Genomic DNA, 12,738 nt, shown 5'->3' on the forward strand with positions numbered 1-12,738 from the left:
TACGCGAGCTTACGCCAAAGATGCAAGTCATGCTGCAAGTCGACAGTTGACGTGCAGAGGCAATTTGTGGAGACACATGGCTGGAGTTCAGGGCCAGAACGCCCCTGATAACATTTTGACAGTATTCTAGCAACGCGCCATCCACTCACACGTCGAGAAATCTGGATAATCCTTGACAGGTCTTGATCAAGATCCCGTGTACATGTGTCTGAATCCAAGTCGCCATGCGCTATCTGCCCGCACCTGCAGAAAGGTGGATGGGCGGGCCACGAGGTCTCTAGCGTAGGTATGCCATCGAATAGACCATTGCATGTACCCCGTGTCCTGGTTTTTGCTCTTTGGCCCCTTCATATATTCAGCAAGCCGTCATCTGATCTGCCTTATATGAACCCATCCTCTCTCACTCTCTGATCTGAACCAGTCTACCGGTATATCGATTCGCACTCGGCACTCTTGGAATCGAGCGAGCTATATCTTCAAAGCTCCATCGACCGACATCAATCTCTGACGACCCAATAACGTCGCCGTTGCCACTTCTGCAGGACCATTCTCGACTACGTTGCGGTGTGGAAAGCTTGGTGTTTCAAGAACCTCTTGAGCACTGCTCAAATAAACAGACACTCCACAACTTGTGATCTCAAGTACAGTCGTACTCATCACTAATCAGACACAACTCAATGGCGACAGTCGTTGGAGCTGCAGGGCCATCTGCAACAATGGCAAGCTCATCACTACCAGCCCAATATTTTCCTTTCCCAGAGAGCATGTCACCGTTACCTTCCTCTCTCAAGAAAGGCATGTTGGTGCCAGGAACGATGGGTCTCCTGTCGGCTGCTTGTGCTATCGGTATGCTGCTCTTCATCATATACAGGTTCCTGACATGGCGCGCGCACTATAAAACCTTCGTCGGATACAATCAGTATGTCGCGCTGATCATCAACCTGCTGTGTGCAGATCTGTTACAAGGTGTTGCGTTCATGTTCTCCTACCACTGGGTATTTACCGATGGTATCGTCGCACCCACAGTCAAGTGCACTAGCCAAGGGTTTCTTCTTAATGCAGGTTGGTCACTCATATCACCTCCGCTCTAAGCAATAACACTGACCGTCTGTTTTCAGGCAACCTGTCTTCCGGTTACTTTGTCATGGCTATTGCTCTTCACACCTTCTATGGTGCTGTTATGGGTCGTCATCTCAGACCCTCCATTTTCTATACCGCCCTCGCAGGTGGCTGGTTCTTTGCGCTCTTCTTATCTGCTATGGGCCCCATACTGCATGGAAACCACTACTACGTCCGAGCAGGTGCGTGGTGCTGGGCCGCTCCAGAATTCCAAACAGAACGTTTGGCTTTCCATTACATTTGGATCTTTGTGATTCAGTTCGGAACCGTGATTATCTACTTCCTAATCTTCCTTCATCTCAAGAACACTTTGACGACCATTTTGCCGTCTTCACATTCGACCACACACGCGAAGGTTGATAGAGCAGCACGATTGATGCTGATGTTCCCTGTTGCCTACATCATCCTCACACTACCTCTATCAGCCGGACGCATGTGGTCTATGGCACATCACCAATACAACATCCACGAAGGGTACCAACTCGCCTCTGGAGCTTTAATCGCCTGCTCTGGGATGGTAGACTGCCTACTCTACACACTCACCCGTCGAAGCCTGGTTCAATCCAATTCATCCTCCGAGAGCAAGAGCACAATCAGCGGTCTCGACAGCTACGACCTTTCTCGCCTCAATGGCATCACACAAACTCGCACCGTCACGGTCACTGGCGATAGGGTGTCTACCATCTCTAGCACCACACACATCACTGATGACGACGACGCATACTCCATGCGTACCATTTCCACAAGCCCAAAGAAGAAGCATCACCTCAGAGAACCCGCACGCACGCACTCGCCCACTAGCTCAATAGACAGGATCATGGGAGTCGAAGGCTTGGACCCAAGGAAGCCTGCACACAAAGTACAGATCTCTACGTGTGAAGCAAGAATGTCTGAAGACGTGGACAGTCTGAGGGACAGTGAAGTCTCAGAGTCGCCTGTTCATGTCATGAGAGGGCTTGCCAAGATGGTCAAGCTGCCAAACTTGACTGACAGGAAGTAGTGATATTGCCTGTTGCTGTCTGTATCGTTTATGATGGATGACTATTCTTTGTTTTTGTATATACCCTCCTTTTATCTCAACTATTGTCTTGATGTCCATGATAAATATATGCTACATGTTCATCAAATCTTCTCGACTACTTCGCATCTCTGCTTTGATTACAAAAGTCAGTGCGATCACGCACAGTGATTCCCTTTGATCGCGTCAAGATCCAACCTGGATCTCTGATCCGCTCTCGCGAGATTCAAAGCCAAGATCTCGCCCCACACAGAATTTTCGTACAGAAAATATCATCCACAGAAACAATAAAAGATCGGACTTTGTTCGACGTGATGATATACAACTACATCCTCTCGTTTTTCTCATTTTGTTTGAGAAAAGGATATTTACCAGCTTACTGAAGCACTTTTCATCATCCAATCACAAATGTGATACCAGGTCTCGTGGTCTAGCGGTATGATACTCGCTTAGGGAGGTGCCTTCGGTACCTTGAAAACTCTAAGCCAATTGCGAGTGGTCCCGGGTTCGATTCCCGGCGAGACCCTTTTTTTTTTGCCCTTGTTCAGCTTGTTAAAGTATCGTTCTTGACGCTGGGTAAGTTGGGGGAGGTAGTGGGAGGTTTGCAGTGAATTTTGGTGGGTTTGAGTGGGCGTGGAGCCTTAGATCAGTGTTGGAGCGGAACGAAGCTTTACCGTAGAATTTTCTTTTGTGTACATGTGAGAGGGAAAGGCAGCAAGGGCAAAATACCTTGTGTTAAAAGAGAAAGACGAAGTCTAGATAAACTCGGATGGATTGCTTCTTTTAACAGTTGTGTAGATAGATTATAAAGCATTAGAGACATATATGGAGCAAACGAGAACAAATACTTATAGTCCTTAGTTTTAGAATTATGCTTCACTTGAAACCATGGAGCAGACATGGAGCTAGACTGGCCATATCTGCAACAGCGGCTTAACATGGAGCTGTTGTTAGATGCGGGCAATACAATATGTTGGTATACTAGAGAAGAACGCACCTGACTTCAGTATCCATTCGATTGGTAAACATCGCATCTCGTGGCTGCCTATGGTTGAAACACCTCAAACCAACGCATGAGAAAGGTTAAAAGGACCAATAATATGTGCATCGGAGAATGACTCACGAGGCAAGAGACATCGCCTGGAGAGCATCGTTATTGTCCAAGTAATAGAGAATTTATCACGCTGTTTACAGCTTTTGCATCATAAAGACCAATTCATCATCATGGAGAGTCCTTCATCTGAGTCGAAAGCGCGAGCTAGAAGGATACCTCACAACTTTAAATCTCGAGCCTATACAGCTCAACAAGCAGAGCAAGAATGTCGGGTTGAAAGACGAGCTCTACTGACAGAGTACAATGCAACGACGAGAGACACCTCGAGAGAAGGTGCCATCAACGACAGTTCCTACTGTGGACAATCAACAGCCGTGAACAACACACACCTCGATCGAAAACGGTTCGATCGGGCCAAAGATACTCATGGCGATGACACCACAAACACATTAACAAATCGCATACCATTCGAGGACACAGCCTATCTTCCATCAGCACACTACGCAACGAAGAACTATGATCGAACGTCGTCCAAAATACATCTCGCACTCCCAAATCCCGAGATACAAATACCTACGGAATCGACATACATTAGTCACGAGGCAACCGAGCAACCAATCAACCAACACTCGGGAACATGCGTCGATTTCGCCATAGCGGCACTAGAGCAACGCATGATCAATTACATCGACACAACCCACTCAGACCTAGCCGCTCGTCTCAACAACATCAACCTCAGCTGCGCCAACATCGAAAAGAAAGTCGACAAGCATAATTATACTCCTCCAAAGCCCAACCAGAACAACAAAACAATGGCAAAGCCTAAACAGAACAACAATACCATGGAGGGCGCAGTGGAAAGGTTCGGTGATTCTGCAAAGAATCTTGGAGAGGCAATATCACAGTTGTCTGCATCCATAGATGCACTGGGTGTGAGATTCGGGCTCAATGGGAAGAAGGACGATGAGGCTGATGTTTATGAGTGGGAGAAAGATGATTGTTTGGAGAGATTCGCTTGAAGATATCAGGTCCGAGATGGATGACTATGTGATGACGCTCATGCAGTCTGTATACTCTCTGCCTTCACACGCAGCAAAACAAATCCTCCCTTACTCAGGCTCATTAGAGCTTGATCGGGAGGAGAAAGCCACCAACTTAATGGTTTCATTTCTCTTGGTGAGCATTCGCGGCTCGGAATGTTGTGACGATGGTCAGAGTCGAACCCCTGGCCTTTGAGACCAGCTGAGTTGACAGCAATGCTGCCGCCTGGCGATAAAGCGATGGTGGTTGGTGAAAGGCCACGGAACTGCTTGGTACATATGGTTTAGAGCCTGGAGTCGTGACTGGCGGATTGGCTTGTTTATTCTGATCAAGAAGAGAATGAGTCTTTGAGAACTATGTAATCTCACTTGGACACCTGGAATGGTTGTTCTTCCATCATTACTCGTGGTCCCAAACGTGATGATGTGTGCTGGTTGTGGGATTCTGACTTTCGTCGTTCAGTCCGCCAGGTGATTGTGATTTCGTGACTACGGCATACATGGTCGTTTACATCTTATCGAATACTTTCGTGCCGAACAAGCTCTCAGCAGAGGTCTCTCTGAAACGACGCGCGTCCTCCAGATCATCATGGTCAGGACCTTGTTCCGTTGAGAGCAGAGCTGTCTTCTCATCTGCAGTTCTTGGATGACTCGTCAAATCGCCGAACCAATTCTTACCACCATCGGCTGCCTTCGTCCTTGCCAACTCCTTCTCCTCGCAAGCAAATCGAGGTGTATCAGCAGGTAACAGGTAGCGGCGGTGCCATGCACCAAGAAAAACACCATCGGGGTCGACCTCATTGCGCACTCGCAGGAAGGATTTCAGGTTGTCGCCGAACATGTTTTGCAGATCATCGTGAGTGACAGTAGAAAAGTTCTTTGCCCAGTGAGGCTTGCCTCCGAGTTCCTTCATGAGGTATTCAAAGGCTTCGTAGTAACGCTCATGGCAAGGAGGATCCTTCAAGAAGGGACGGTAGAGAGTAGCATTGAGATAGAGGGTGGGGCCGTTAGGGTTCGTGTTGTCCATCCAAGGTCTGGGTTGGAAACGAGAGGTGTCGGAAACACGGACTTCAACAGGGGCATGAACATATAGCCCCTTGTTGCTGAAGGGGATACCAGAGCCCTCTTCGCCGTTGATCCATGCAGACATACGAGTGATGGCTTCAGGGCCCTTCTCAAGAGGCAAAGCCCACTCGTTGACGAATTGTGAGTACAGACAGTTCATAAGGAGACCAGTTCGCTGAGGCTCAATGCCACTAGTGACGGAATTATCGGAGAAGCCATACTGCATACCGAAAACGAACCACTCGATGGCGGGAAGAATACGAGGAATATAGTTTGAGATCCAGAGAAGAATATGGTAGGTATGGAAGCCAACAGAACCTCCATACCAGCTGGATACTGGAGGTCTCTCTGGCTTATCCGTCTTGGAGGCAGACCAGACGATAGCTCTCTTCATGTAGGGCAACCACCAGACACGAGTGAATTCCTTGTTTGTCCACAGATCCTTGTGCCAGCGCGAAAGCACCCAGTCAAGGGGTTTCAGAGTTTGTTCCCATTCAATGTTTGTGGCATCCGTCATCTCAAACTCGACCTCAGTGATTATTCCAAGAGCGCCAAGGGACGTGAGGGCGGCGCGGAAGAGGTCCTGGTTGTCGTCAGGTGAACAGGAAGCGATTGAGCCGTCGGACAGGGCGATGCGAATGGACTTGACCGAGTCGGACATAAGACCGTGTTTGAGAGTGCTACCATGGGTGGCAGTCGAGATGGCGCCGACAATGGACTGATCGTGGATACTGCCGAGGTTGGGCATGGTGAAACCATGGCTGTTGGCGGCCAAGTTCAGGTCGCGCAGACGGATGCCGCCCTGGACAGTGAGGCGCTTGCGGTCGTGGTCGACATTGAGGACGCGGTTGTACTTGTCGAGGTTGACCATCCATGACGAAGAGCAGGTCAGATCACTAGGCGAGTGACCGCAGCCGACAACAACAATGCGCCTCCTGCTTCGCCGGGCGAGCTTGATAATCTTCTGAATCTCTTGAGTGGTTTCTGGTTGGATGTATAGCTCGGGTCGCGAGTGGAATGTGCGGGCCCATGTCGAGTGGACGTGCTGCTGGTTAGCCGGGAAGGCGACGTCGGGGTCGACGTCCCGTATGTCTGCCTGCAACTTCTCGTCCATCATGTTGGCTGAGAGAAGAGGCTTGGTTCGTGAGCCCGGCGACTGCGAATAAAGTCCAGACTCTTGAGATCATGCGACGCTCCATCATAACCCCGATCTGGAAGGTTTAGCCTAGATCCGTCCTTGAGCTCTGACATATTCTCAACATCCTTGTCGAGCCTGTTGGCAACTGTCACCATCTTCCTTCTCCGAGACTGCCACTTCATCTCATTAATATCGCGCATCCATCGCTTGATATTGGCCTTGACCGTAGGATTTCAAAAGGCATGCCAAGCATCTCTGCTGTATACAAAGACCATCTCATTGGCTGCGTCTTGAGGATCTGCATCCTTCTCAGCCAAAACATGGTCAATCAGCACCACTTTTAGATTGTACTACACCCAAGAGGCTGAGCACTCTAAGAGCAATATGCTCAGCCTTTACACTCAGCGTTCCGGCGATACATATCCTCGATCGCCCGTCGCCTTGCCGTCCTCTCTTTCATTCTACACCTTTTTCAACCCCTTGCACTTTTCTGCCCGCTTCTTTGCTCCGCTTCAGCATGCAGTCCTTTCTCTTGATATCTTCACTGCTATATGTCACACGCGCAGAGAAAAGGTGTTTTGACACTCAAGGCTCAGCTATTGTAGATGGCTCTTTTGTGCCTTGTAATTCCACTGCAGCAGTGAGCGCCTGCTGTGTGAGTATCCTAGTCTCCAAGACCATGCCAACCATACTTACACTTTCCACAGGCCACTAACAAAGGACAACCCGATGTAACTTCAGCTTGACAAACAACTTTCTTAAAGTGAGTCCACTAAACAGCCACAGATATGTATCCAAGGAGGTCTATGTTACGCAACACAAAGCTCTTATAGCGGCTATATCTATGGCAATGGCTGTACCGATTCGACTGGAATGGACAGTTCCTGCCCTTATGCATGTCCCATGGCCAGTAAGCAAACATCAATCCTATGAAGGTATGGCGTCCCTCTAACCACTGTTTCGAAGAGACCAATGGATGGAAATCGTACAACGTGCTTCCTTGCGCACGGGACAGATGGTGTTGCCGCCAGGCTTCGGATCAATCAAACTGCTGCAACAATGACACCATGCTGATCGACTCTGATCAAACCTCCTACCTCGGACGCTTCATCGACAATGTAATCCCTGGAACCTCAACCATCTCCAACGATTCAAACTCCACCGATGCAACAACCACATCGACAGTCACAGCAACCGTCACGGCAACCTCATCCAGCGAACCAAACTCGACCAACACTACGACCGTCGTGGGTGCAGCCGTTGGAGCTGTTCTAGGTGTCGCTTGCATAATCGCACTAGCTGGATTGCTCTGGATGATGAGAAAAGTCAAGACCTTGAAAAAAGAGATGCAAGCCATGCAATCACATGAGCCATACTCCAACTCCAGCTCCACCACGCCTATGGCTCAACACTCATACAATGCACCCGTGAGTGAAGCCCCGACGGAACACGCATATGAAGCAGACTGGAACAATGGTAGATATGAGATTGACGGCACAGGAAAGTAATTCGGGCGTAGCGAAGCAGAATATCCTCTTAACACATTACAACATATATCTAAAGCCATTCGCCTGTTGCACTGGTGTAGGTCCGGATCTGCCTAATGGCTTGCCCTGATCCATTAACTGATTCTGCCTCCTCAGATAGAAGTAAGTAGCAGTAGCACTCGCAAATGCTATCACCGCAGCACCCAAGTTTACCGAAAATGCAGCCACATATCGAGGAGAGTTGTAGTATAGGTAACTTGTCCAGATGTTCGGAGTGTTGCAGATAGCATTGATAATGGCGATCGAAGCTGCTCGTTTGACTGCTGGCTGTGAGAGCGAGCCTGAGATCCAGGAGAGTTGGCAGATAGCGGAGCTGTAGAAGCTCAATGGCAGCAAACACATGGCGAAGTAGCGAGCACCAATGTTGAGTGTGCTAACGGCGATTATGTTTGCAATCACTGTAATAATCAAGGGAAGAGCGATGTGCAGATAACGTTCTCCCATCTATATTTGTGGTTAATTCTGCCGGTTTGGTCAGAGGAAGCAAGGAACTAATACTAACCTTATCGCTGTGGAAACCATTGCATAGCATCGCGATGACACAGAGAATGAAAGGCGGCGCAGTCAATACATAGGTAAGATTTCTGCCAAATCCCAGACCTCCGACAACCGTAGGGAAGAAGTTGTTCACCGCAGCCGCAGTATATGTGGCATAGAGAGTGCTGCACATAAGCCAGGTCTTTGGATCTCTGACTGCTAGCAGGAAGCCTTGCATTGCTGTGACCTCGTCGGATTCGTCTTGCTGTTTCTGATCTCTTTCGTAGTTCCACTTCAACCAATCCAGCTGCTGTTGTGTAAATGTCCAGATTTTCTTGTTGGAATTGGGAAGGTATGTCACAAAACTACAACGATGTTAGATCTTCACGAAAAATTTGTCCGTGACTTTTCTGCTTGCTTACACGAGTGCAATACCTATGGTCAGTACACCTTCAATCAAGAAGAGCCATCTCCAACCTTCCAGACCGTGGTGACCGTCGAGTTTCAGAATGCCGATTGCCAGTAGTGTACCAAAAGCATTGCCGAGCTGTGATCCAGAATAGAGAATTGCAGTACGAAGGGCAACTGTACTGTTTAGCAGGATTCAAAGGTACCAGACTTTTGACACAACTTACTCTGCTTCCTGTTGTAAAACATAGAGAGGTAGAAGAATGCGCCTGGAAAGAACACTGCTTCGACAAAACCCAGGCAGAACCTTGCCGCTACGAGGCCGCCGAAGGAGGATACTGCTGCGGTGCAAGCAGAGACTGCGCCCCAGCCAACGACCGCGCTGCAGATCCATACAGCCGGCCATCTGATCTTGCTGAGGACGAGGTTGGAGGGTATCTGCATAAGAATATAACCCACAAACAATATGCTCACACATGTATTGTATTGCTGAACAGACATGTCCAGATCTTTCATGATATTCGCCAGCTTACTCGCAGCAATGTTCTGCCGGTCAAGGTAATTTCTAGATCGTCAATCAGCATGGCGAAATAGTTCCATCTTAGATGAACCTTACAGAATGTAGAGAATGGTGAGTGCTGGCATGATCATGATGTCCAGCTTTAAAGTCGTCCATTTTCCGAGTTTCGATAGCTCTTGTTGACCGAGCTCGCGAAGAGACTCAGGGAGGTCTTCGAGATCATGCTGAAGATCCTGAACTTTGTCGAAGTCTTCGACGTGTTGTGTGGCAATCTTGTGATCGTCAACGGACATGATGGGAGTCTGATAGTAGTACAATGATAGAGAGCCAACGAGGGCAGCAAGCGTCAGACCACATACTTAAGCTACCGTGGCCATGAAATAACTGGCGCGCGTGCATCCCCATGGGGTACACCGTCGATCCTACTGTACATTCCTAGAAGATGTTGACCCCCAAACCAAGGCGAAGGAGCAGGCAGTGCGGGGTTCCTGACCCCCACTCTACCAACAATTGGTACTTACCTACCTGGTAGCAGAGAGTACAGTCTCGGATCAATGAAAAGACAGCATCGTCAAAACATTATCGGTTGACTCTACTCGCACACCCCATTTTCGCAAAGGTCACCATCATGTCTGGAGTATTGAGCCTTTTTTCGCTACAAGGCCGAACAGCCGTAATCACAGGTGGGACGAGAGGAATTGGCCAGGCGCTTGCGATCGCTCTAGCAGAAGCTGGTGCGGATATCGTCTTGATACAGCGAGACTCCAGCAATGTTGCCACCAAAGAACAAATCGAGAAGCTTGGAAGGAAGGCGACCGTATATGAAGCAGATCTCGCAGACCATGGTCAGATCAGTGGGTTGATCAAGCGTATCATTCTAGACGGTCATGACTTGAGCATACTTGTCAACTGTGGCGGTATACAGAGGCGCCACCCTCCTCATCAATTTCCAGACGGCGATTGGAACGAGGTATGTATGGACTCGCACATGTTGAGCCGACGACTGACAGCTTTCAATAGGTGCTTCAAGTCAATTTGAATACCGTGTTCACGCTGTGCCGCGATGTCGGAGTCCATATGATGACGAGAGAAGGACCCCACCGTGGTTCTATCATAAATGTAAGCATTCAATCGGAAGCCTGCAAAAAAATTCGCGCTGATGACACAGATTGTGTCTTTGGTGTCCTTCCAAGGAGGTCTAAACGTTCCAGCATATGCTGCTGCTAAGGGAGGTGTAGCGCAATTGACGAAAGCCTTATCAAACTCCTGGGCCGCGCATGGCATTAACGTCAATGCTGTGAGTGCACTGGGAGCAAAACATAGTGATGTACTGATTAGTGTGGCAGATTGCCCCAGGGTACATCAACACTGAAATGAACGATGCTCTGATCAAGGACGAGAAGCGTGCAGCAAGTATTTTGGAACGCATTCCGGCTGGGCGATGGGGCCTGCCCGAAGACTTTGCCGGCTCAATAGTGTATCTTGCCAGTCGAGCAAGTTTGTACGTTTCTGGAGAAGTCCTGACAATAGACGGGGGTTGGATAGGTCGATAGCCGCCAGGATAGTAGTGACAAAGATTTGATGAACTCCCGCTAAATCGTTTCATCTCTTTCGTCGTGATCACAGCCAACACTGTTCGCGTATGTCAATATATTGCCGGACAGATCTTTTACCACAGAATGTAAACATTCTGTGTACTTGAAGCGATGCTCGTCATCAAGGCTTTTGGTAGAATGGTTGTAACCATTCAATGCCTTGTATCCCTCACTCGGTAGACCCCACATGAAACATGGGCGATCCTGGCGTTCATATCAGTATGTGTGTTGTGAAGCTTGATGGTATCAAGCGGCCACATTTACGCGAAGTGAGCCAAAACACCTGTGTGGAGTGGGGGTCACAGCATCAGGTTATTGAGTTATAAACCTCGCTTCTCCCACGATCCTCATCATTGCAGAGCATCACTGTTAACATATCAGCAATCATGGCTCCAACATCGACGCACGATTTCGATGCTACTGTGTCTGGATCAGCCTCTAATATCAGGACAGAACTGGAAGCAGGCATCTACGTCCCGACCGTGGCTTTTTTCAAAGACGATGAAGAATTAGATGTTGAGACGACGCGCAAGCATGCTTTGAGACTGGCCAGCAGCGGCATAAAAGGCATAGGTGAGCAGCTGGCGTTCTCGAGATCGGACGTGTACTAACGTTTGACAGTCACGCATGGTTCGAACGGAGAAGCCGCGCACCTTAGCCACGAGGAGCGAGTTCTCATCACCCAGACGACCAGACAAGCTCTTGACGATTCGGGTCACGATGTCAAACTCATCGTGGGATGTGGAGCTCAATCCACGAGAGAAGCAATAAAGCTTTGCAAGGATGCCGCTTCTGCTGGCGGTGACGCTGCACTCGTCTTGCCGCCAAGTTACTTCGCTTCGCTGCTATCATCAAAGCTTCTCCTTGACCACTACCGAAAAGTTGCTGATGCCTCACCAATCCCCATTCTGATTTACAACTTCCCAGCGGTGCAAAGCGGACTCGATATTACCTCTGATCAGATCATTGAGTTGGCACAGCATCCTAAGATCGTAGGTGTCAAACTCACGTGCGGTAACACAGGAAAGCTGGCTCGGGTTGTGGCTGCTACGAAAAGTTCGAAATTCCTGACGTTTGGCGGTTCTTCCGACTTCCTCTTGCAGACTTTAGCGGTAGGAGGTGCTGGCGTTATAGCAGGGCTGGGCAACCTCGCGCCAGTGACGAATGTTCGAGCGATGCAAGCATATGAGGCTGGCGAGCTTGAGCGAGCACGCGAGATGCAAGCTGTTCTGGCTGAAGCGGACTGGGTCGCGATCAAAGGTGGATTCGTAGCTGTCAAGGTCGGGCTCAATCATGCTTGTGGCTACGGAGGACATCCAAGGTTGCCATGTGCGATGCCTGAGACGAAGGTGCAATCAGAGATGACAGTCGGATTTGCTCGACTGCTCGAACTCGAGCGCAGTCTCCAGAAACAGCTGTAATCAAGGTAGATTGTCCACTGAATTCACAATGTCCTTCTGATTCCGGGATCATCCTCATGGAGAGTGATTGGTCGATGGTTGGTTGGGGAGGAGCGGCAAACAATCCTTGGCAAAGCTCCAAGGTTCCTCGCTGTCATCCTTGCGCGTACGCATACCGGTACATTTCAGACTTGAATTCATCTCCCATCGTACAGATATATTCGTGGTTGTGGCGCATGCTCGTGACAATGGAGCGCCAGCGCGTCTGTCTGCAAGACTAATGCCGAATTGTCCACGAAAACCACCCCCAAAACGCCCCCAGCACCTCCGCTGCCTGCGGGGTCAACGTACCTCGGG

The 12,738-nt window shown here is 49.2% G+C and overlaps 7 protein-coding genes across 7 annotated transcripts; 5 read left to right on the forward strand and 2 right to left on the reverse strand.

Moving 5' to 3' along the window:
• Positions 1–743: 743 nt before the first annotated feature.
• Positions 744–1,678, forward strand: M437DRAFT_24560 (uncharacterized protein; the record flags this gene model as incomplete). The annotated part of the gene is made up of 2 exons (XM_041019074.1): positions 744–1,062; positions 1,119–1,678. Coding segments are annotated over 2 exons (879 nt in total), but the record flags the coding sequence as incomplete, so codon positions are not given.
• Positions 1,679–3,361: 1,683 nt separating this feature from the next.
• M437DRAFT_68351 (uncharacterized protein) lies at positions 3,362–4,210 on the forward strand (the record flags this gene model as incomplete). The annotated part of the gene is made up of 1 exon (XM_041025106.1): positions 3,362–4,210. The coding sequence occupies one exon, from the start codon at positions 3,362–3,364 to the stop codon at positions 4,208–4,210; it is 849 nt and encodes a 282-aa protein (XP_040877091.1).
• A 529-nt stretch (positions 4,211–4,739) lies between these two features.
• M437DRAFT_86910 (L-gulonolactone/D-arabinono-1,4-lactone oxidase) lies at positions 4,740–6,413 on the reverse strand (the record flags this gene model as incomplete). The annotated part of the gene is made up of 1 exon (XM_041028549.1): positions 4,740–6,413. The coding sequence occupies one exon, from the start codon at positions 6,411–6,413 to the stop codon at positions 4,740–4,742; it is 1,674 nt and encodes a 557-aa protein (XP_040877092.1).
• A 538-nt stretch (positions 6,414–6,951) lies between these two features.
• Positions 6,952–7,942, forward strand: M437DRAFT_55077 (uncharacterized protein; the record flags this gene model as incomplete). The annotated part of the gene is made up of 4 exons (XM_041022804.1): positions 6,952–7,089; positions 7,142–7,165; positions 7,221–7,344; positions 7,401–7,942. 4 exons carry the CDS (start codon positions 6,952–6,954, stop codon positions 7,940–7,942), a joined length of 828 nt encoding a protein of 275 aa, XP_040877093.1.
• A 36-nt stretch (positions 7,943–7,978) lies between these two features.
• M437DRAFT_55220 (putative MFS transporter) lies at positions 7,979–9,679 on the reverse strand (the record flags this gene model as incomplete). The annotated part of the gene is made up of 5 exons (XM_041022827.1): positions 7,979–8,425; positions 8,484–8,823; positions 8,881–9,043; positions 9,094–9,431; positions 9,483–9,679. 5 exons carry the CDS (start codon positions 9,677–9,679, stop codon positions 7,979–7,981), a joined length of 1,485 nt encoding a protein of 494 aa, XP_040877094.1.
• Positions 9,680–10,014: 335 nt separating this feature from the next.
• Positions 10,015–10,939, forward strand: M437DRAFT_55275 (2-deoxy-D-gluconate 3-dehydrogenase; the record flags this gene model as incomplete). Its single annotated transcript, XM_041022834.1, has 4 exons — positions 10,015–10,356; positions 10,407–10,505; positions 10,555–10,683; positions 10,733–10,939. 4 exons carry the CDS (start codon positions 10,015–10,017, stop codon positions 10,937–10,939), a joined length of 777 nt encoding a protein of 258 aa, XP_040877095.1.
• A 428-nt stretch (positions 10,940–11,367) lies between these two features.
• M437DRAFT_54897 (dihydrodipicolinate synthetase) lies at positions 11,368–12,402 on the forward strand (the record flags this gene model as incomplete). The annotated part of the gene is made up of 2 exons (XM_041022765.1): positions 11,368–11,554; positions 11,603–12,402. The coding sequence occupies 2 exons, from the start codon at positions 11,368–11,370 to the stop codon at positions 12,400–12,402; spliced, it is 987 nt and encodes a 328-aa protein (XP_040877096.1).
• Positions 12,403–12,738: the final 336 nt, after the last annotated feature.

The sequence above is a fragment of the Aureobasidium melanogenum genome (genome assembly GCF_000721775.1).
Source record: "Aureobasidium melanogenum CBS 110374 unplaced genomic scaffold scaffold_21, whole genome shotgun sequence".
In the NCBI taxonomy this organism is placed as follows: domain Eukaryota; kingdom Fungi; phylum Ascomycota; class Dothideomycetes; order Dothideales; family Saccotheciaceae; genus Aureobasidium; species Aureobasidium melanogenum.